We start from the raw sequence: 23,896 nt of genomic DNA, 5'->3' as shown, positions 1-23,896 counted from the left end.
GAATACATGTGCCCTCCACTCGCTTTACTCCATGCCTACTGTTCACTGTGTGCAGGAAATAAAGAGTTTCATTGCTGCAGAAAGGGACACGCTTAATAATACATCCTTGTAATAACATCATTGCATAAATACATCAAACACACCTTTGCACCAAGGAACAGTCAATCTATGCATCTATGCAGCATGATAGAGGCAGGTCTGAAGGCCATGCTGATAATGCAACTGCACTGGCTCTTGACAGTGGATGGAAATTGAAATTGAAGCTGATATTAGTTTTTGTAGGTCATGCATAAGTGGCACCTGCTTCATATTGATGATAGGAGCGTATGGAAATTGACTTCTGTCTGATTATAAGCATGGTACAGGCCGTCTCTCTTCAGATTCAGCACAGAGCGGGGAAACACACCATCTCAGCCTTGAGAGGTTCAGCCCTGTGCTTCAAGGCTTCTCCTTTAATTACACAGAGCAGCTATAAAAACAGAAATTTGTACAGCTTGGCCAAGAACATCTCTCTAACCAATATGGGCTTTGATCAAGTGCTGTAAGGGTGAGACCATACCACTTAAGGCTGTAGAGCCACTCCTATTCTTTTCAACAGTTACTCACTTTGATAGCAATCTGAATTAGAGCTAGACACTTTTCCTCAAGGCTATTCTTTGTATGTAGAAACACACATACACACACACACGGAGGCCATATGACCACATCCCTGCAGTGAAACGACCTAATTTACTCAAGTTTGCTTGTAACTTGGCCAGCACATTGATGAGAGCTCTGTACCAACACTGGATTTCTGAGATTCAGTGATTCAGTGCTGGGCTTACTGGGGTGCACTTCCAAGAAGCTTATTTCCCATACACTGACAAGATATCATGAATTAACATTACTTCCATGCATGACACTAATCTTGACTTAATTATGCAATTAACTATCTGTCTTCAAATAGTCCTCATTTCAAAGAGTTCATTCAGGCATTAACGTATTTTCTCACAGTGAGCAGCAGATATTCCTGCTGTGACTGAGTGGGAATGCTGCACTTTGTGTCTCTCATTTGATCTGTACATGGGCTAATGTGAAGTGGAAACTTTGTGTGCTGTCAGTGCACGTTGTGTGGGCGTTATTGTGTGTGATGAATATACAAATTTAAGGTTACTTAGCTTCTGTTATCATCGCCTCCAACATTTCCCAAAGCACAAAAGCAGCCTTTGTTAAATGTAGGCAACACACTCTTCCTCGTCGCTTAGGATCAACCCCAGCAGTCTCAACAGCAACAGTTTTCTTCTGACAACATTTAAATTCCTGTCAGAAACTTTGACAACTTAGCTTCACTATCACAGCACAACTCTTTGGCAACATTACAGGCTAGTGCTAACTGGAGAAATAGTACTAAATTGACACTATACATTGATTATTAACAAACAAACCTGTACTTCCAAAGTAGTGTTATTTTTGACAGGGTTTAAAGGGAACCCTTGCTTTACTTTTCCACCACTTACCATCTTCCTTTTCATCGAACACTGGTCTCTTTGAAGAACTATTGGCTCCCATCCTCTTCTTCCACTTGCCCCAGTGAAACATTGATGCTCAGATTGCATTCCTCGCCTCTTGAGGAGAAACTACAGCTCTGTGTTGGACACCCTCCTCAAAACACAGTAATACTAACCGTACATCTCACCCAAACCGTGTCCGTTATTTCGCTTTTTTTATCCGATATTTATTCAGCCGAAATTTGAGCGCCGCGACTTGTCTGTCTAAACCAGGCGGGAGCGAGTGTATCAAGTCCCGACGGACTGTGAAATATTTTTCAAACAAAGACTAGTCGGTTTGTTACAGTTGGAGGTTAATATAATCACTCGGTACTGGTAGTGTTCAGTTGTCTTCCGTAGCCTGCCAGCCAAACCGAGAGACTTCTGTTTTGTCGGGGCTGAGAGTAAATGCTGCGTCGAGTTAGCCATAGTTAGCTGAACGGAAACAGGAAGTCATGCAACGGTGCCTTAAAAATAAAAGCCTATAAATATTGCAGAGGCACTGCAGTCGCTTAAAATCGCCCCAGTCGGAGAATTTACATTCATTACGTATGAATTCAATGGTACAGTGTGATTATATATTAATTTATTTGTTACATTAATTTACATTAAAACAGTTAAGTCCAGTTGAGTCAATTTCCTTCATATCGATAACCAAGCAATCTAATGTACAAAAATGAATGTATCTGTGATTATAAGCAGTTTGACAAACTGTTAGAGCTGCAACAATTATTTGATTAGTTGTCATCTATTTAATCAATTTCCAACTAATTTAATAATCAATTAATCGGTGTGAGTAACTTTTAAAGGGGAAAATTCTCTCATTTTAGCCTCTTAAATGTCATTTTTTTTCTGTTTTTAACTCCTCTATGACAGTAAATTTAATATCTTCAGGATGTGGACCAAAAAAAAAGACACTTGCAGACGTCCTCTTGGGCTTTGGGAAACACTGATAGACCTTTTTCACCATTTCATTTCATTTCATTTCACCATTTTCTGACATTTTATCAACCAAACAACTAATCGATTAATCAAGCAAATAATCCACAGATTGATTAATAGACAATGAAAATAATCATTAGTTGCAGCCCTACAAACAATACATGCAAGTGAATGATTATGATTCAGAATAAATAACTGTTTTCCTCTATGGACTCTAGCATATAAAGCGTGTAAATAAAAGCCTTTAGTCGAACAAAAAAAAAAGGTTTTATATATTTCACAATTTCTACAGTGCATCTAATCCGCGTTCCTTTACTTCCAACTATTGCCCAGGGGACTTTTATGGTGAACTTTTTAACCGGAAGTTGCCCGCTGGTATTCTGACTACCTTGATAGTTGTGAGAGTAGTGTGACAGTTGCTGGCCAGTGACTGTAGTCGACGTAGCCCTGTATCACAGACTGTCATGCATATCAACACATAAAGACCAGCCTCTGTAGGTGAAGCCAGGATAGCTCGGGAGAAACTGGGGGGGCTTTCGTCGCTTGTTACCAGCAGGAAACTGATGCTGCTTTCCGTCAGTCATGAACCTCAGTGAATTATTCTACAATCTCATTAGGAGATGGATGGGTGGTGCCGAACCACTGAGAGGGAAAAAGGATTTAACACTTTGTCTGCAATACACATGCTCACTGGGTTTATCAGCTCTGTTACAACACTGCATGTTAAAAAGTGTAAAATATATAAAGGCGTTGAATGTGGCATGTGACCTGCTCACATTTACACAGTATTTTAAAAAAAATCCCTGGTTGATACATTATGGATGCAGTTCGCCTTGTTTGCACGTGGACAGTTGCCGTAGTTTGTGTTGACCTCGTTGCCATGGTAACGACGTATAACTCGTGAGGCGATATATAGAAGTTAGCATGACATTTTCCCAGGGTATATTTTTACCGTTTAAATAAAGTGTTAACTTGAAGAGGACACCGAGACGAGTTCACAGACTACGAGTATGTTTATTCATATTCCAGGTAACGTTAATACGGAAGTTGTACAATAATTGAACTGTTTGCTAATGCTAGCTAAAGTTAGGCAGCAGCAATGAATGAATGAATAGCTAGCAAGTAAAAATACTCTTCTGATGTTTCGACGAAACCTGCCCATTGAATGTGATACACACTTTCTCATTTTCAGACACAAGGACTTGAACACCATGAGCAGTGGTCTGTGGACACCAAACATCTCAGCATCATCACTTCTACCATGTCATCCCTAGAGGAGGGGGAGGAGGTTCCTGACCTGCAGCTGAGTTTTGTGTTAGGGGACAGTGCTGACAAACCACAGACCCCCCACATTCTGCCTGAAGATGCTGAGCCTCAGGAGCTCCCTGAATCTTATTCAGCAGAGACATTATATCTGAGCAGAACTCAGCTGAAACGTGTTCCAGAAAGTATTTTGAAAAATAGCTCACTAAAGGTCAGTTTGGACTCAACGTGCATTTGTCAGCCTCTATCCACCTAGTTTCTTAATGCGGCTGTGGTTTTCAAGCAACAACAACAACAAAAATCACAAACTTTATTCCAACAATTTTATATCTTAGTACAATTTGTTCTTTTGCATTTGTTCTATTAATTCTGACTGCTCATTGTATCGTTTCCAGTATTTATATCTTGAAGGCAACCAGATATCCAGTATCCCAGATTCAGTGTTCATCAGCTTGCCAAACCTTCTGTGGCTGGACCTCAGAAATAACCAAATTACATCACTACCCGCCCAAATTGGCTTGCACAGGTAGGTTACTTATGCAACTGTTCTTTGAAATATATTCTGAATGATTCCAATCCTTTCGGCCACCATGGGAGTAGTTTCCTCTTTGTCACATTTCAGAACAGCTTTAGATAGGAATTTTTCTATTTTAGAGTTTTGTTTAGTAGCATATGGTCCAAAAACTAAATTTAGGATTCCAACGTGTGTCAAAAAAAAAGATTCTTTCTCACTTTTTGTTCAATATCCTCGTGTACACTTCAGGACTAAACATGTGTTGCTACACAGCCCTTGCAATCATGTATCTGTGATTTTCTTTAATATAGATCTCTGAGAACAGTACTTCTGGAAGGAAATCCAATCTCAGAACTTCCACCAGAGTTGGGTGAGTTGAGCTCAGTCACCTTTACCAACGATCAATGTCTCTGTTCTTTCAGATAACAAGCTGTCTTCCTGTTTCATCAGTTTCACTAAGCCTCACTTGCAGCAATTTAGAATGGGATTACTTGCACTGAATAACTAAGGTATTAATAGAAAAAACACACAAAAGGGTGTCGCATATTTTGCATTCCTTTTAGCTGTTGTCACTCATACTGTTGCTCATAGACTGTTGCTTCCCTGCTCAGTAAATTACGTTGGTAACTAAGGAAGTGTACAGTGTGTAGGATGCACTTATTGTAAATCAATTTCAGTGAGTGTCTGCTAAACGCAAAAAGTATAGCCTGTAAATATAGTTCTAAGGGATTCTTTATTTGTCTTTTTTTCCCCAGGAAATGTAATTACCCTCAAAGGCCTAAACCTGAGGAACTGCCCCATCATTTTCCCTCCACAAGACATTGTGAGCCAGGGGCTGCAGAGCATCCTCCAGTACCTCAGGACTGCGATGGCTAAGCGGCCAGTTAGCATGGGAAAGAGCCCCCCAGGTGAATCAAAGGCACCTTAACTTTGAACAGTGCAGCAGCAAGGTGTTCAGTATGCACGTGCATTCCAGCCATCTGCTCTTTTTGTCAAAGATAGGACGGCTGGCCACAAAAATAGCTCCTTGCCCTGGTACCACTTCACTGGTGTGACTTCTGTTCCCTTGGAGACAGCACGTGCCACTCGGCTGACTCTTTTCCTCCCCCTGTTCCAGCGCTGTAATATTTTTAGCCGGATGAAAATGATCGATAACCTGTGGGCTCTAAACAGGAGCTCTCTGTCACTAAGCACTGTCTGGAGGTAATCACTGTGAGAAGCCCAAGACAGCCCTCCACAGGAGAGGCTGCTGCTGCACAATGAGCAGAGCCAAACCCCTCAATCAAACCATTTATCTCCCTGCCTACAAGGTTATAATGAAGACAGGGCTCCAAGTCTCCAGGGGGAAATCTCCTTTCTTTTAACTGGCGCAGTGTATAAGTTTAGCAGATTTGGATATACACCATTCATTTACATACTGCATTGTCACCTGCCCTTTTCAGCTGCGATAACATGGAATATTTAGCCTGAGTCTTATTATCCTACATGTGGGTAAAAGTTACATTCAGCTCCTTATTTTTATAACTCTGAAAAACTTGCCATATTTTCAGCTCTGCAGTAAGAGGTGAACGTTTCACCTTGTATTATTAGTAATGTGAATTTGTTGGTAAAATGTTGGCACATCTTTGCTGCAGTTTGAAAAGTACTCCGTATTCTATCACTAATTCTTGATTCATCATGTGCTTTTTATCAGCCACCGTAGCTGTAGCCAACAATGATTGTTGCCAGCACTGGCTGCCCCCACATTATACTTGTAGCTGCCATGGTTGTTTTGTTGGTAGAGTTGCCAGCGGTGGAGAAGCTCCAGCTGTCAGAGCTGATGGGGTCCAGTGTGGAGGATGAGTCGGTGGATGAGGACGAGCTGCAGAAGTTTAGGGAACTCAAACACAAGATGAGCCTGCTGGACAAAGCTGAGCTGGGCTCCACAGGGCAGGGTGACAGAAACACGAAGTCACGTCTTCCTTCTGTTACTAAAAGGTAAGTCTTTTGTGTGTGGGTGAAAGGAATAAGATGTTTTTTAAGTGACATTGCTTTTCCTCTGTTACAGTTCGACATTTTGGGATGTATGCTTATTGGCTTTTTTCCAAGAGTTAGCAGAGAAGATTGATGCCAGTCTTGTATGTGTGCATTAAATATAAAGCAACAGCCAGGATATGGTTAGCTTAGCTTAGCATACAGACTGGAAACATGATGTACTAGCACCTCTAAAGCTCACTGATTAATTAATTATATCTTGTTTGTTTATTTCATACAAAAACATAAGTGTAAAAATGGCAATCCACAATTTTGTTTTATTTATTTATTTCTTATCTTATGTGCCAGACAATTTCTTGGCTGCGACCAGTAACTATCTGGAGTCCATGCTGGTGGCCTGACAACTGGTCCTGGCTGAGATATAGTCACATATCACTCCTGTAAGACAACAAATTGTCATTTTTACACTTTTGTTTATAGACAGATTGGACAAATGAGATATGACAAGTTAAAGGAATACCTCACCTGCAAAATGACCATTTGTATATCAATTACTTATGCATGGATGTTACCTTGAATTTTCTTGCATGGCTCCATAGTGAACGGAGAATCCAAAAAAGGGGAACATTCGTCATGAATTGAAGTCATAGGCGTCCATGTTTAACTACAGCAAAACTACTTCAAAACATCTGTTTACAAACTCTCACACAACTCCTGAGGGGTATTCCAGGTAGGAGGTTAAACAAACTCTGAGTCTAACCCTGAACTCTGAGTTGATTTACCCTGAGATGGGAAACTCTGAGTTACCGGTTCCAGAACAGCTGATCTGAGTTAGTTCAGTCAACTCTGAGTATGTTCACTCTGAGTTAAGCCGACAATAAAAAGCCATCATCAATGGAGTTCCGACTCCACGATTCACCATGGCAACAGGTAATTAATGACAGCGCCTCCATTTTAATCCAGTGGATGTAGAGATATTAATGCATGTGTAGCAGACGGTGCACGTTTATCTTTAAAAGAAGAGCCTGAGTCAGAGCGAGGAAAGTGTAAATAAGTTAACCATAAAGTTAATAAAAAAGTTTTATTCAGTGTTGTCTGTTTATTCATCATTTATCAGACTTACATTTCCTTAATGAAGATAAAGTGGTGGAATCTGACTGATGGGGAAAAACACAGAAGGCAGCAACTGAAAAATAGTAAGATTTAAAACATATAGGCTAGGCTATAGATCAAAGACATAAAGACATGACTGTAAACTCACAGTCTGACCCAGTAATAATATGTTTGGTGATTTGCACTTGAAAAAACGTTGAGGTTAAAATACAGTAGATTTTAAAATGTTGGACATCTATTTGTATCTTGACTCAACAGCATTCAGTGACTTTATTTCAGCTACAAATGTAGTAAATTTAAAGACACTGAAATGCTGCACCATTGCTCACTCAGAAATATTAACATATAATCCCCAATATTAGGCTATAGGAATTATGTTCCATCAGTGCGACCAATGACATCAGTGATAGAGATCATTAGTCATTGATACTACGTGTTCGGAGCTGCTCTAACAGACTGACAGTCTGATCTTGTGCACAGTGTTATAAAAAATAATAAATATATAAAGGACAGAGGTTTAATTCTAAAGACAAAAGCTGAGGTCCAAAGAAATGATTGATGTGCATAAATTCAGTAACTTAAGACAGACCTGAGTAACAAACTAATATCCAGCAGGATTTAGACTGTGACAGACGGTAAATCTCCGCTAATTAATGCGTTTCGATACAAGCTTTGACACGGAGTGAAAGAATGAGGAAATGAAACAGCGTGTAAGAGGGAGGAGACAGAGAAAAACTCAGGGTTTATTGAAGAAAACCTGCCAGCGAGCAGGTTAGGTTCACAGACTCAGTTGCCATGGTGATTGACTCAAAGTTTGATTTACCTCTCTTTCTGGAACTGAAAACCCAGAGTTTCCCTCATTTCAGGGTTAACATACTCAGAGTTTTCACTAAACCCGCTTTCTGGAATACCCCTCCGCAGTAATATCCAAGTCTCATTTATCCAGTCGTATGCTCAGTTCTTCCCAGTCACATGCATTTTTGCTACAACATTACAATATCAAACACTTCTGCCTATGAGTAACGTGCCTGAACATGCACACACACATGTATGAGCCCCGCAGGAGAGTTTAAACGCACGTGTGTCCAGGCACGCTACTCAGCCGTGCATGACACTTTATACTGACATGTTTTAACTCGCAACGTTTTGGCGAAAATGCATGTGTTTTGGAAGTACACAGCACATGACTGGATAAATGAGACTTGGATTATTCTGCGCTAGTTGTGTGAGGGTTTGTAAATGCACGTTTTGATGTAGTTTTTCTGTCGTTAATCCTGGTCCCCGTTCACTTTTATTCATGAAGAATATTTGCTGTTTTTGGATTCTTTGTTCACCGTTAAGGCATGCCAGAAAAACTAAGTTCTCCCCACAAATTCAAGGCAACACATAGTAAGTAATTGATGTACAAAGGGTCATTTTGTGTGGGAAGAATTCCTTTAACATGTGAGCTTCAGAGGTGCTGTGATTGGGATTTTGTTACTTGTGAAAATTGCTTGGTTAGCTGTATCCAGTCTTCATGCTAAGCTAACTGGCTGCAGGCTTTAGTTTAATATTGAACGGACAGAAATGAGTTTGGTATTGATCCTCACATCTCTCTGCCAGAAAGCAAATATGCATAAGCATAATAACTCCTGCCATTGTTGTGATACAATATATCCAGGCAGAAAATATCCATTGGGCATAAATCATTTTCACCTGCTCAGGTATACTGTGCTATGAAGTTTGAAAGTGTTGTTTGCTATCTAATGGGAGGACAGAGAAGGTGAATTTGTTTTGTTTCAATAGATAACTTTTGTGCTGAGGTTTGGAGTTGTGTATGGCATGGTGCCTTGGAAAAGGATAGCAAAACACTTTTTAATGACATTCTCTGCAGAGGAGACCAAGTGATAAAAATCTCCCAGGCTGTCTCCACTGGGACTCAGAGCTCGGGAGAGCAATAAAACTAAAGCATTTTGTTTCAATTTACTTGTCAGAAAAAAGGCAACTACCAAGGCCGGCATAATTCCTGAGCTCCCCCTGTTTGAGACACAGCACTGGAAGATGCCAGAAGAGAAGAGACAGATGTAAGTTAATTTCTAGTATAAGAGTTTGAGTTCAGTGTTAAAAAATGCCCTGTTTATTATCCATTTGCACCACATTTTGAGCATGAAATTATATTCGATGGCTTGTATAGAATATTGAGGCCAGGTAATAGCACAGATAAGATGGAATTTTATTTCATGCCATTTGCCCAAGTGACCAACAGTAGGGAATCCATACTATGTCCACCATGTAAAGATTTAAAGAGTAGTCCATGTTTACAACCCTCTTTGCAACCATTTAAAAACAATAGCCCAAGGACTATTTTCCTTGACACAGATCATTACATAGTTATCCGGCTCTCCCACAGAAACCAAGAGGCTCTTCGGAAGTGGCGCGCACAAGCCATGATCAAACAAGGGAAGAAGATGTCTGAGCAGAAGAAGCGTGCAGAACAAAGAAAAAAAAAACAGGTATGTGTTGGAGTACATCACTGAAATTACCACCTGAAAACCTGTCAACCACAAGGGGGCAGTAGAGCACCACCTTTGTCATAATGGGTGGCGGACTGTAACAATAAATATGATATAACATTTTCAGGGTAGTTTATGAGTTTTCAGGTGGTAGCATCAATAGAGTTAGTGATTCTTTATAATGTTATGGGGGACAGTGCGGTTGAAGGCAGCAACAGATGGCAGTGCTTCTGATGGAGATGGAGTGTGCCACATCAATGATCGCGCAGCAGCAACATATAACCATCAAAGCAGATGTATACATGCAGGCAAGCACGATGCAGATGGATGGTTTTGAGTAATTCAGCAGCATTTCCACGCATACAGCTGAACTGTAGCTTATAATATTTACATTTAAGCCGCAACATCAGGGCAAATATTTACTGAAATATACAGTAAAATTTGGGGTACTTTGACACAATGAGGCTGCTGTACAGCTGCAGCTGTGGGCTGTGGTTGTAGGGTGTGTTGCAGCAGCTGTATCATCCTATATATACACAAGCTCTGCACTCTAGAACAAGATACTCAACACAACCTGCCCTCTGTTACAGGAAGCTGAAACAGATTCAAAACCTAGTGTGGAGGACAGCAGTGACACTCGTCAGAGTCAGACGTCCAGCTTGTCCATCACAGATTGTGAGGCGTCCAGGTAAATCTGGTTGAACAAAATACTGACCACCAAAGACGACATAGGTAGAACACAACAACTTGAGACATGAACCAATGTTATAAACAGAATCAGACCTACTACATTGCCAGGAATGTTTTATTTTCTTTGTTGAATGACACTGTGTGTACAAAAAAATTGGGACATCTTCCTGCTATTCAGTCGCAGCCTTGATTGAACAAACATATCAGAGTTTAAAAACCCCTCCCTTAAACATAAATGCTTCTGTTTGTCTCCATTACCTCCTTCGTGCTGCATGCAGATTTAAAAAAGAAAATAAATAAGGCATAATGGTTTGTACTTATATTTTTGGGCATTTGGTGTGTACAATTTAAACAGAGATACAGAACATGTTGAGCCATAGGAGTACAGAGACAACAAGTAGCCACCAAATGGCATTTTGCATTATCTCCAACAGTGAGCAGTGCAGATGGAAAGCTACAGACACCTAGTGGACAAAGAAAGACTGCACAGCCACCTTAGAGCATCAGCAGTTTCTTTTGTTCTCCTTGAGCAAGATAATTCCCAAAATCATAAACACCAGATTAGATAATACATCTTAGACTTTTCTGTTTTCATTGTTAGACTAAATCCTAAATGAGGAAAAACAGCCACACACACACACACACACACACACACACACACACACAGGCTTGCATTTTTAATTAGCTGGTGACCAGACATAAAGGCTGTAAAACCTCTGGCTATAGTTAGGCATCTCAATATTCAGTATTTCCAAATGAAATTTTGACCTTTGACCTGTGTGGCTGTACAGATCAGCCCGGGAGCTGGAGCGGAAGATTCGTGCCCGTGTTGAAAAGATACATGAGAATCGCAGGAATCCCAGTGGCACGACTGGTGAGCATATGGCAGCGGCAGAACAAGATGTGGAGGAGGTCAGGCCTTTACTTCATTATTCACACAACTCATCTGTATGAAACTTTATTGGTCATTGATCTGAATTTGTTTTTTGTTTGGCTGTGTTTCTCCCAACTCTGAATGACAGATAAGGAAGCTTCAGGCTCGGCTTTTAGAGAGGACGAGAAATCGGGGAAGGGATATCGGAAATTGCTTTACTCTCTTCTCTGCAGACACCTGGCCGAGTTTCTTTGACAAGTGACGGGGATTGTGACGTCTCTTTGAGTTGTGTGGTTTTGAATTCATACTCAGAATCCACTGTGAAGACTAATACTTCAATGGATGGCCATTGTAATGCTCATGTCATAAAAATAAAAATCACAGTGCTGTTTCGGGGCAAGTGAGTGTTTTGAAATGTTCTTAGACTTACATGAGACAACCTCTCCACACAAGACATTTACCCAGTACAGAAATGACTCATATTTCCCATTTACTTACCTTATCATCATTTAGTTTATCAAATACGCAAAGTCTCTCTGGTAATGTCATGCTTTTACTGTGTGAAATGAACTATTCAGTTGTTAAATGTTACACTGACTCACCAGACATAATAGCATCATATATAAAAACCTGAATTACCATCACTTAATTTCCATCAAATGAGGCTTAAAATATAAGCAGGATGAATTAGAAATAGTAAATAAAGGTGAACCTGAACTAAAATTATTTATTTTTAAATTAGTATTGACCCACCTTTTTAGGCTGACATAAATTATAGAATTCAAATTAATAGTGGGTGGATTTGTAGTGAAGTACATTTCTTGTATTGTGCCAGATTGAAGGATTTAAATGGTGTTTTAGCAAATAGCACTTTTAATGCTGTTGTGAAAGTGTAAGTAATTGTATCTGAGATTGATGGCTGTTACGTAGAGGTCATATTTATCTAACATTTGTCAGGTTTCACGTTTAAAACACATGAGAAATGCATCCATGCTTTATCCGTTTTCCAGCATAATGGTAGAGTAAGTCCGGAATGAAAACGGGGGCATCCCTGAGCTTTAAGTCCGTACTCAGGAATGGCATCAAACAAGTCAAAGTAAGACAGAGGGAGGGTAGGCCTTGTCTTGAGAGATTTTTGCTCCTCTAGCACAGGGAGCGTGATGTCAGCGGTGGCAGTACTGTTGTAATTGACTTGGTGGGGGTGATGGCGTCATTTTATGCCCTGGTGTAGCCTCCTGCTCCAATAGCGAAAGGGAGACGGATCTTTAGCCGACGCGACCGTGGCTCCCTTGGCCGGGATCGAGCACCGCCGAGCCGGACACTTCACGCCGGGAAACATGGAGGCTGTGGCCGAGGAGCTGCGGGCCGGCTCTCGGGTACCTGTCACTATCGATCAAATAGTTAACGATACACTGGTGGTGACGCTGACCTACCGAGAAAGGAGTTACACGGGGATATTACTTGATTGCAACAAAAAGTGAGTGTTATTTCGTCTATTATCTTTATACATTTGTCTTTGGAATTAATTTGCTAAACTCAGGTAACGGCTAATCTACCTTTGATGCTAACGAGTCAAAGCTAGCTAGTTAGCTGTTAGCTAGCTGTGAGCTAACTGGGCCCCCATACAAAAGACTCGTAGGTTATTGTAGCTGACAGGGTTGCTATCTGCTAGCTTGTCGGCTAATGCCAAACTGATTTAATTTTAGCTCTATAATGAGGTGGTGAGATACTTTTTTTAACTACGGTGAAATACTATATGGCAAGATAATGCCCCTGTCTACAGATATTGTTGATGACTTCTCTTAAACAATAAGTAATGTCAGTGGGTTCATCTATAGCTTATTGTTAGCCTAATCTAATACAGAGCTGCTAAAACGTATTCAGTAATGGGGTAGGCCCTGGCTGAGCAATATTGTGTATATCACTTATGTGTTAATGTGATTCTACATACAGATAGCACTGTATTGTGTACTAGTTTTCTGGAGTGATGTTTCAATTCAAATAATCTGGAATACAGTTGCTGTTTTGAGGGATGGCACTTCATAAGCAGTGACTTTTGATCTGCATAAACAATGGAAAATGGCAATAAAGATACATGTGGGGTTTGATGAATCACAACTGTAATGCTTTTTCTTCAAACCTGGTTCTGATAAGATCCAGTGACCATCTTAGGTTTTGTGTTTGACAAGAGAAGGCCCACTGTTGCCAGTTAACAACACAGTCCTGTTCAAATGAGACAATCTCAAAGGTAGAATTTGACATGTATCAGTGTCATGTCTTATCTGCCCGTGTCACATGTATTAGCCTTGTGTTGCTCCTGGTGCTGTGCACCTTAAAAGCCACTGGCTTTAGACTATTTATAGAGCAGTAGAATCACAATCTGACTAGCTTTGCCCCTTAGTATGCTTAGATGGTTTTTCATGTGAGAGCTCAAGCTGTCCTGAAAATAACCCACCCAAATGGGAAAAGGCAGGCCTTGGAATAACTTAAAATAGGCCTATATTTCAGGCCTTGTCACTGACAAAATTTGACTTCTTCTTCCTTTTCAGCTCATGGAATTACATTTCCTGTCATTGTTTCCCACATTTTTTTTTTTTTTTAAATGTCATCGTCTAGGCCTATCATTCAGCCAGATCTCTGCATCTAGTTTCACTGTACACAACGTGAAATGGCAACAGTGCTGTGAATCATGGCTGGTCATATGCTGCGTCCTTGTACTGTGCTTAACTGCTAGCACTGCCTGTTCCCTGTCACCGGCAGCCCTGTTTGTGCCGTGTCAATCACTGTGAAGGCTAATATTCAGCTGCTTTAGGGCACATATAAAAAGGTGAGAGGAACAAACCACAACGAGAGACTATTATTCGGAGGTGCCTGCCAGTTGCTTCTCCTGGGGAGGAAAATGGGCTCCCCAAATGTGCACTAATTAATAATCTCACCACACATAAGCCCCCATATAGACACGGATGCAAAAACAAACTGAAATCTCCTGGCTCCTTCCCTACATCTCTGAATCCCGAGTGATTCATGGGATTGTTTTTGTTCAGTCAGATGTTGGGGAGGGGGGGTTCCTGGGCATCCTGTAGTCTCTTTGTCTGCTGTCTCCTGACTAAAGCAGCACAGCCATGTTACTGTTGCCTGCCAGCCACCTCTCAAAGACTCCTTGGCAGTTGGGCCTTCTTTGGACATGTTCGCTGGTCCTAGAGCCCCGAAAAGACCACATGAATTCACTGAGAGAGTCAGTGATACTATTGCTTCATTTTTGTGGCCTAAAGGCAGTAGGACGGATAAGCGCCTGGCTGCTTGTGAACCCCAACCCCCACACGTAAAGGATTTTCAGCATACAGGTGATATGGAGAGTTTTGTCAGTGTGTCCAGTCAAAGTAAGACAAAATGGTGAAATAGGTTTTCTTATTTATAGCTTTTTGTAGGCCACTTCGTTGGAAAGCTTTGAGCAGCTTTGGGTGCTCTTTTTTTTTTCTTTTGGCTTAATTGAAACAGCAAGGTATTTGATTTGTGCTCTCCCACTAGCCTTAAAGGGATAGTTTGAATTCTTTTACGTGGGGTTGTTTGAGGTACTTATCCATATTTAGTGTATTATTTTCAGTAGATGGTCATTGCCAATTTCCCAGTTTGGAGAAGCAGGCAGGACTAAATCCAAGGAAGCTAAGCAATGCACTGCTGTGGACAGTGGCAGAGGCAAAATGTGTTTTAGCCACAAAAGTCAACTAGTGTTATCAGAAGAATGAAAAAGAAGAATATAATGGAAAAGCAGGCTGCCTGGCAACAGTAGTAAACCCAGACGTACCGCCAGTCATCACATTTGTGTACTGTAACTAACTGCTGCTTATGACAAAGTCAAAATTATATTATACTGCTTTGTACCTCCTGGGTTGCCACTGTTTCCATTATGGCATTTTTTAGCTTTTACAGCCATCCCTCATGTTCTCCCACACCCTGCAGCAAAAAGCCACTTTCTTTCCAATAATTTAATGCCATTTAAATATCCCTGTGGTCTCACAATGAAGAGTCAGATGTCTCTACCGGTGAACCTGCTCAGCCAGTCTTGCCTCACAGGCGTCCCTGTTGAACTGAAAAGCGCAGCACACACAGTGGGTGCCTTGTTCCAAAAATTCTGAGGTGTACAACTAAGCGCCATGACAATTTTCGAAGCCTTTGCGCTCAATGCTAAAGGTGTGAATATGTCCTTTTGACACATGAAGCACGCTCTGGGGACATTACAGTGAGCACAAACCACACATAACAGTAACTGAGCAAGGCAGCAGTAGCACCTCGTGTGTTATAAAAGGTAAAATTACTGTTTTTGTTAAAGGGGTCTGGTGGCTTTGAAGACAGCATAGATAACAGCTTTAGTTCCCTGTCGGAAAAGGCTGTCTGACAAGGTAAAGGAACATTTTCTAAATATAGTGGTCACTTAATCTTATATTGTTTTTTTTTTTTGTTTGTTTTTTTAGATGGCTTAAATTTGTTTGCTGCTGCCCCCCAGTTCACAGCAGTACATTGCTTAGCTTCTGTGGTGGTACTCCTGCCACTTCTCCTGGGGGGGTCTACTGTATGTACTGCCTATGGATCAGTACATCATACCACCCCACTTCAAAAAATCCAAACTATCCCTTTTAGTCATCTGACATGGTGAAATACAAGCATGGCATTACAATGTTGTTCTTGTGGATGAAATTGCTTAACTAAAAAATTCAAGAAATGCTTGTCATGTGTAACAAGAATGTTTGTGTTGGCTTGCATGAACGTCACTGCACTCTGATGAATCTCAATGAGACGCACAGTTATTCATTTACTGTTTCTTTTTTTCTTCTCTTCTCTTCATCTTAGGACTGGGCTATTCTGTCTACCAGAATTCACAGCAAAACCCGGGGAGTGCCCAATACCTACACCGGCTTGTGAAATCCCAGAAGTTCTAAGTGAGGAGCCGGTTTCCAAATCTCCCAGCCAGGCTTCACACAGACCAAAGGATGAAAACACCCTCCCAGAAAGCAGCATACCTACTGCACCTCTCCCCTGCCCTGTACCCACACCAGTGCCAGCTGGACAGACTCCTTACCCTCCTTATTTTGAAGGAGCCCCCTTCCCTCAGCCCTTATGGGTGCGCCACAGCTACAGCCAATGGGTACCTCAGCCCCCTCCGCGACCAATCAAGAGAAAGAAGAGGCGGACGCGAGAGCCTGGCCGCATGACCATGAGCACTATCCGTCTTCGGCCACGGCAGGTACTGTGTGAAAAGTGCAAGAACACACTGAATAGTGACGAGGACAGCAAAGATGGCATGAGCAACACTAAGACTTCTAGAAAAGAGAATGCACTACACAGCGATGATGATGGTGATGACAAGGATATCCCCTCTAAGCTGTCGAGAAAAGAGGATGTAGTTGCAACCAAGGACACTAAAAGACGTGAAAATGGCACCAGCCTTGACAGCAAGCGCCTCAGGAAGGACAAAAGGGGAGACGCTGAAGGGGAGAAGTTCCCCATGGGCGACGTTATCCCCCACAGTCCTGTTATAAAGATCTCCTACAGCACTCCACAGGGCAAGGGCGAGGTCATGAAGATCCCTGCCAGAGTCCACGGTTCAGTCAAGCCATTCTGCCCCAAACAGCTGGTGCAGAATGGTGTGGGAGAAAATGGCAAGACACCTTCTGATCCCACCAAGGAGCAACGGCACATTTTAGATGCCACAAGGTCTGGCCTCACCGTGTCCATTCCCAAACTCAAACTCACCAGGCCTTTTACAACAGTGGGTCAGGACTTGCCTTCTCCAAAGATCCATTTGAGACCCCCTCAGAGGGAGAGTGAGGAGAGTATGGTCGAGTATGAGGCAGAACTTGTAGGAGGCACCAGGAGACGAAGCCCCAGGGTGCCTGGTCCCTGCCTCCCGCACTCTGAAGACTCAGGGGAAGGTAAAAACTCTCTGGAGTTGTGGTCGGGGAGTTCGGGAGAGGAGGCAGAGCGCAGCCACAGCGACCTTACGCTTCTCATCAATTTCCGTAAGCGCAAAGCAGATTCTTCTAGCCTGTCTGTCTGCAGCAGCGATAGTCTAGATGAGTCCAAGTCCTTCAGCTCTGATGGCACCTCACCAGAGCTGTGCGATCTGGCCCCAGGTGAAGACCTGTCCGTAACCTCATCTTCTGTACCCTCGCGGGAAGACTGCAAGACAGTGCCGCCGCTCACGGTTCGGCTTCACACCCGCAGCATGACAAAGTGCGTTACAGAAGAGGGTCACGCTGTGGCGGTGGGTGACATTGTGTGGGGGAAGATTCATGGCTTCCCTTGGTGGCCGGCGCGCGTGCTCAGCATCAGCGGCACCCGCAAACAGGAGACGGCCAGTTGCGAGGCCCAGTGGCCCCAGGCAAAGGTGGCGTGGTTCGGTTCGCCCACCACCTCCCAGCTCTCCGTTGCCAAATTGTCGCCCTTCAGGGAGCTCTTCAGGTCCCGCTTCAACCGCAAGAAGAAAGGGATGTACCGGAGAGCCATCCTGGAGGCAGCCAAGGCTGTGGGCCACATGGGCCCAGAGATTACATCGCTGCTTACCCACTGTGACACGTAGGTTAGTTCACAACAGTTGGATCTTACATGTGGTTGCTTCACATCTTCAGTTTAAAATAAACATGTCCCTGTGCTTTCCAAGACTTAAAATAGGGCTGGGCAATACATTAAAATTGGCCAAAACCAACATTATTTATCTCTCACTCGCCTGATTTAATTATGTCAGTGTGTTTGATTCATTAACTCAGAGAAAATGGAGCAACAGGGCTGATACTGATGAGCTGGCACAACATGTACATGCCAAGTCAGTGGTGTGAGCACACTTAGGCTTCAGCATACACGACACAGAGCAAAACAAAGCGAAATGCAAATACTGTTGGAAAATAGCTGCGGTTTCAAAAGGAAACACTAGTAATTTGTTCCATCACATGATAGATATACAATATGAAAAGTGTATGGCCAAGAAAAAGAAGATACAGCAGTCTACAAAGGTGTTCGCAGGGTTCTACAGTTTATTTTAAAGGGCAGTCGTGCCCCAAAGTTGTAATTTTTATAAAAGAAAATAACATTAAAATATCTCATACATACAGTATGCATACACGGTGTCACATTGGCTTAACAGAGGTAACTAAGGCGTCATGAAACTAAGGATGTACTGCTTATTTTGTTGAGGCTTTGCAGTTAGAGCTCAGATCTGATAGCATGTTATCCGATCACATTCAGTTTTTGAATCTGACTCCATTCATATCTCATATTGAGTGTTTTTTTAGATTTAGCATTCAAAAGTGTCATGACTCACGAGTTTCAGTTGATATGTCATATCAGTTTTTGAGTGGCAGTCTTATTAATTTATTCCAAAATAAACTTTGCCAAATAAGCTCAGTATACATAAGTAAAAATGAATGTCAGCAGAGGATATGACTTTTTGATTAAATATTTATCTGACATATTGAAATAACAGCTGACACCTTTAACAGTCTACTTGATTCAAATATGAAGCAACTGATTCATAACTATGAAGCTGAGCAGTTGTAATTATTGACATTGATGAATTAAAGTTTAACAGGGAGACTCCTGAAACTGATTGGACGCCATTAGTCAGATCGTTTTACTGCAGGAGATGTGCCAGTGTTGTTGAAAGTCTCTTCCGTCACAAATAATCTTTGGCTTAACACTGACAGCGGCTCGCAGAGAGCCCTCTAACCAGACATTAGACGAGTTTAATTTGGGCCTCTTATCATGTTACTCACTGAATTAACATTAATTAGCGACAGCTGATGTGAGCGGTTGCTATCACTGTCTGTCATCTTAACTGGTGAAAGTGAGGGTCAGTGTGGGCTAAAAATCTGAGGCTGCTACCTAAGAAAACAAAAAAAAAAAAAAAAGTTTTGAGTTAAGCACATCTGTATTTTGCCACTGAAGTGTCAGAAGTCAGAGCTATGTTTACTTGAAATGTTCACACTGTAGAGCCCAGATATCCTGACAGCATTCTACACCCTAAAATATCCTGCAGATTGGTTGGGTGTTATTCACATCTATTTAAACGACGCAGAGTCATAATCCTCAGCGCACATAATTACTAAGACGTTCAGTACTAGAACAAAGGTGTGTATGTGTGAAGGTGTCATCATCATTACTGTGAATTGTGATTACATTTCAGGTCACATTGCCCAGCCCTGTCCTTATGTGTCTTTTAAAATAGCTAATTTGATGATGTACATGTTAAAGTTTGGGGAAATGTGAGCTGTGTGAACATGAGTCTGCATAAAATACTGCCATGCCAGCCTTTGGAGCATCAGCTACATTTATGTCATGAAGGAGTTGCTGTGTACAAAGCTGCAGAACAAACATTAATACCAGCTTTAATGCTGGCACAGGCTGTACTGCTTACTGTCAACAGGAATAGCTTAGTGAGATGGCTGGTGAGTCCCAACAGCTACAGTAGCACAATGAAACTAATACCTCATTTCCACTGCATGATTCAACTCAACTCACTTTTGGTACCAGGTTCTTTTTCTGTTTTGTTTCCCACTGTGGATAGTAGAGCTACAAAGATGAATCGATTAGTTGTCAATTATTAAATTAATAGCCAACTGATTTGATAATTGATTCATTTTTCTTGAGTGCGATATGCTCTTGTTTCTTTACTCCTTTGTCACAGTAAACTAAATATATCTTTGGGTTGTGGACAAAACAAGACATTTGACAATGTCATGTTGGACTTTGGGAAACCCATTTTTCATTTTCTGACTAAAGATCAAATGATGAATTGATTAATAGAGAAAATACTCAACAGATTAATTGACAGAAAATAATTGTTGGTTGCAGCCTTAGCATATATTACCCTCTCAGTTTAGATGGGATTCTCAGCTGATCGCCATAGTGATGCCACATGAAACTGCCCTTCCATCATCTTCAAGCATCGTTGAGTCCTATGGCACAGTGTACAGCATAGTTTTTTTAAAAAATCTGGGTCAAGCTAATACAAAATAGCTGTCACGATTGATGGTATCTTGGCTATTTAGAAATGGAACGTTCGTCCCGGATGTGTTCGCAAGTAACAATTATCACTGACCAAGCAATGTTGCTCAGTGTTTCAACTCTTGTAGCGGCTCAGCTTGCTTGCAACTAGGGATGTCCTGATCACATTTTTTTTTTGCATCCGATCCGATACCGAGTCCTTTATTTTGAAACCGAGTCCGATACCGAGTCCGATCCAATACTTTGCAAAGAATTAAGAAAGAAAGAAAAAGAATACATCCAAGTTGTCCCATAAGGTTTGTTTTTTATATAAACAGTATCCAAAAAGCTTATCGGTGGTTCAGCAGCACAAAATGTAAACATATTCTGAATTGTAAACAAATTGTCCCTCCAGAGTTGCCGTAGGGCTGTGGTAGGCGAGGTTCCGCCTTAGGTGTGGCTGTGTTGCTCGGAATAAAGAGAGAAGCGGTGGCTGCTGAACCTGTTGTCTCGACTCCTGTCCATTTATTGCTCATTAGCTGCACTCAGTTAGGCGAACTCAGGACGCTCAGTTACAATACACTGGAAAGCGGAGGCAAGAATGAACAACATAGATGAAAAACCTGGCCATTTTTGTTCTGATCTTTTATTACCGATTCCAATTTTGTAAAAATAACGTGATTGGTGCTGATACCCGATCCAAGGATGGGATTGGGACATCCCTACTTGCAACCTCGACCCAGGCGGTACTAAAAAAAGTACAAGGTACTATCCACGACTTTTGCAAGTGGAAAACCAAAAAAAAAAAAGCAGAGATGAGTAGAGCCATGCCATACCATGCAGTGGAAACACGGTATAATTATAATTCTACTGTTAAATACTGCAAGTGCATAAAAATAGGGTTTGGTTCATGCCTTAAAAGCACACTGTCATACAGTGACTATGCCAGACTGGTTTCCTACTACATTTTCCCTGTGTAGCCAAACAGCCTGTCCTTAACACACACTCAAAGATTAAATATTGTCTTTTGAGTGATAGGAGAGACAGACAGGCTGCTCCCAACCCTTATGTTTACTCCGTTATGGGCTCAGTAGCCAAGAAGAGCTTGGTTGAGAATCTACAAACTAAGGAGTTAAGATGAGCCTATATTTGGTGCTTTTTCCAGAGCTCATAAAGGAAGCGTTTTTCTTGCTCTGTCAGCTACACCGAGGTTTTCAGCAGGCTGGAAAGTAGCTGACATTCACTTCAGAGTGTTCCATAATCTTTAGATGACTAACATGACACATTGAGGAGGAACCACATCTCCCTTAGTGCTGAGCCTTGTACACTGTGTTAAGAATTCCCAGCACCGGATATATGACCTGCCTTGTTTGCTCATCGTCTTTACTTTGTGCTCTCCCCCCCCCCCTCCTTTTTCTCTTGTGTAGAGGCTGAGGACTGAAGAGAGGTCTCCGAGGTTTTTCTGAATTCTCAGACTGTGTCATCAAGACCCAGGAGGGAGTACGTGCGGTTGCCACGGCTACTATTTATATGCCGTTTTTTTTTTGTTTTGTTTTATTTTGGGGTTTTTTTTTTCTTTTTCACATGGCTGGTTGAAAAATGGCCGCCAAGGTGGAGTGTCGTTGAGACTGGATAAGGGAGCAAAAAAAAAGGCCAGGCATCTCATGGTCTACTATGAACTAAACTATTCCTCCTTTTTTTATTTTCTAGATTTAATCATATTTCAATAGAGCCGAATAACAACACTACAAGGATACAAATGTATTTATTATCTGTAACGGTTTATTATGATCCACCCTTCTACTACAATCTTGCAAAAAGGAAACCTCCCAGTCTGCTGCTGTCATTATCGTGGTCCTCGCCGCTGATGTGTTTGCTGCGAGGTTCAGTCGGAGGAAGCCGGTGGCATCTTCAAAGGCACCCCCACACCCCTCATCCTCCCGGACACGAGCCGTTTGACCACGGTTTAAAAAGTCTTACCCCTGAATCCTCTTCTGAAAATGTGAACGGCTCCATCCAGAGACAGTAGTGAGTGTTCCAGCTCTTCTAGCGATCAGTGTTCCATCCTCGTAGCCTTCTGCGACATTAGTTGGATTTGTGGATGTATTTATACTGAACTCTATTCCTCTCCAGAATCATGTTGTGTCTCTCTTCCATTTCATTTTTAACTTTTAGGAGTGTCATGTCAGCGAACTTTCCCTCCTTCCCTCCAACTCTTCTTTTTCTTGAGAACCATTTTTACATCACTTTAATTATTTAAAGCGTCACGTTTAAGAAAAAAAAGCACTTTATCTGTACCTTGGTGGCCTGCTGTATGCTCACTGTCTGAAACACTATGGCGAGATACAGCCCTGATAGGCAGCAGGGGAGTTCAGAAGTCTTTGTGGTTGACTATCCATGGCCTTGGAGATACAAAAAAAAAATCTTTTTTTATTTTATTTTATTGTATGATTTTTGGGGACACCAGACACGGATGGTTGTGTACACTGTATTCTCGCATTTGACTTAGGTGCGTTTCTCTCTCAGCTTATCTGCCACACACACACTCACACACACACACACACACACACACACACACACACACACTACAAAAATCCAAACATTTCCACTGGAGAAACATGGGTGAACAAATGTGTCAAAGCCCCCTATGCATTATCAGTTAAAGCTTTACGAGTGACTTTGGGAGAGAAAAAAAAATAACATGCTGTAAGAATACTGTGAATTCAACTGCTGAGCGTGCTGAAGAAAAGCTTGTTACTAGTCAGAGCCTGCAGTTATTGAGTCATCAGGCTAAAGCAGACTGCAACACTGACCTTTAGTGACCTTTATGTTGAAAGCGGCACTGTTGGATTTGGGGGGGAGGGCAGGGGCAGCTAAGGCAAGAGACCACGGCTGTCGAGCACAGCTCGGTCCATATGAAAAACATACCGAAGATTGCACACAGTCACGCTCAGCCAACCAGCCCGTCTCCCTTCCGCCTGTCTGGGAACACTTTGTCCAGATCATGGCTGAAAACTAGCTCCCTGGTTGTCAGTGAGAGAAGTGCGTTTGTTAGGGGAGCAGGTATAATGCACTTCTCCCATTCTGATAATCAGCGGTTTGACTGTTTGCCGTCAAGCTCGGCTAGTTTCCAGGCAGCCTTACAAGACGAGGAGGAGTGGGAGAGTCTAAATGTTCTGTATGCCTGAGAGGGTCATCAGAATTTTCCCATGTGTGAGCAACATGGCTATCTACTGTTGCCCACGTTGGTCAATGTTATTGGCTACTTTTTTTGTTTTCTTTTTTACATGTACTGTACATAAAATAAAATATAAAGCAATATCTGTGCTGTTGTGGATGGGTCACTTTGTCATTGATCATCAGAGGAGTGGTTGTTTTTAATGATTGAATTGCTTAAGTGGGAGCAACAGTGTAGCCCATAGTAATCAGATTTAAGCCTTATTACTAAAGGGGGGCATTTTACCAATTTTCCACATGAAGAATTGTCGAACTGGTGCCGTGCCCTTTATTCTCACACCTCACTCATCAGGGA

At 41.9% G+C, this 23,896-nt stretch overlaps 3 protein-coding genes across 4 annotated transcripts in view; 2 read left to right on the top strand and 1 right to left on the bottom strand.

The window, feature by feature from the left end:
* Nucleotides 1–1,951, bottom strand: part of stk32c (serine/threonine kinase 32C) — a 95,033-nt gene extending 93,082 nt beyond the window's left edge. The window contains exon 1 of the mRNA XM_033613588.2: nt 1,497–1,951. Within this exon, the coding sequence (XP_033469479.1) occupies nt 1,497–1,578 (82 nt within the window). The 5' untranslated portion in view covers nt 1,579–1,951. The remainder of the gene's footprint in view (nt 1–1,496) is intronic.
* Nucleotides 1,952–2,944: 993 nt separating this feature from the next.
* Nucleotides 2,945–11,779, top strand: LOC117248732 (uncharacterized). The gene is made up of 11 exons (XM_033613968.2): nt 2,945–3,497; nt 3,661–3,942; nt 4,127–4,257; nt 4,557–4,615; nt 5,001–5,153; nt 6,027–6,222; nt 9,306–9,395; nt 9,722–9,824; nt 10,415–10,512; nt 11,306–11,426; nt 11,537–11,779. Exons 2-11 carry the CDS (start codon nt 3,730–3,732, stop codon nt 11,648–11,650), a joined length of 1,278 nt encoding a protein of 425 aa, XP_033469859.1. The 5' UTR covers nt 2,945–3,497; nt 3,661–3,729; the 3' UTR covers nt 11,651–11,779.
* A 657-nt stretch (nt 11,780–12,436) lies between these two features.
* pwwp2b (PWWP domain containing 2B) lies at nt 12,437–23,685 on the top strand. 2 transcript variants are annotated; one of them, XM_033613881.2, is made up of 3 exons: nt 12,437–12,865; nt 16,237–17,961; nt 21,792–23,685. In XM_033613881.2, the coding sequence occupies exons 1-3, from the start codon at nt 12,726–12,728 to the stop codon at nt 21,796–21,798; spliced, it is 1,872 nt and encodes a 623-aa protein (XP_033469772.1). In that variant the 5' UTR covers nt 12,437–12,725; the 3' UTR covers nt 21,799–23,685. The 2 variants fall into 2 exon arrangements, with proteins under 2 accessions (XP_033469772.1, XP_033469773.1); XM_033613882.2 differs by having other exon boundaries at nt 12,439–12,865; nt 16,237–17,965.
* The last annotated feature ends 211 nt before the right edge of the window (nt 23,686–23,896 follow it).

The sequence above is a fragment of the Epinephelus lanceolatus genome, chromosome 17 (genome assembly GCF_041903045.1).
Source record: "Epinephelus lanceolatus isolate andai-2023 chromosome 17, ASM4190304v1, whole genome shotgun sequence".
Taxonomy (NCBI): Eukaryota; Metazoa; Chordata; class Actinopteri; order Perciformes; family Serranidae; genus Epinephelus; species Epinephelus lanceolatus.
Note: the sequence above shows the minus strand (reverse complement) of the source record. Positions and strands in the feature narration are given on the sequence as shown.

Coding starts and splice junctions, on each gene's coding strand:
- pwwp2b (XM_033613881.2), top strand. CDS start 12,726: ATGGAGGCTGTGGCCGAGGAGCTGCGGGCCGGCTCTCGGGTACCTGTC. Junction 12,866..16,236: donor TTACTTGATTGCAACAAAAA/GTGAGTGTTATT, acceptor TCTTCATCTTAG/GACTGGGCTATTCTGTCTAC.
- LOC117248732 (XM_033613968.2), top strand. CDS start 3,730: ATGTCATCCCTAGAGGAGGGGGAGGAGGTTCCTGACCTGCAGCTGAGT. Junction 4,616..5,000: donor AGAACTTCCACCAGAGTTGG/GTGAGTTGAGCT, acceptor TTTTTTCCCCAG/GAAATGTAATTACCCTCAAA. Junction 10,513..11,305: donor ACAGATTGTGAGGCGTCCAG/GTAAATCTGGTT, acceptor GTGGCTGTACAG/ATCAGCCCGGGAGCTGGAGC.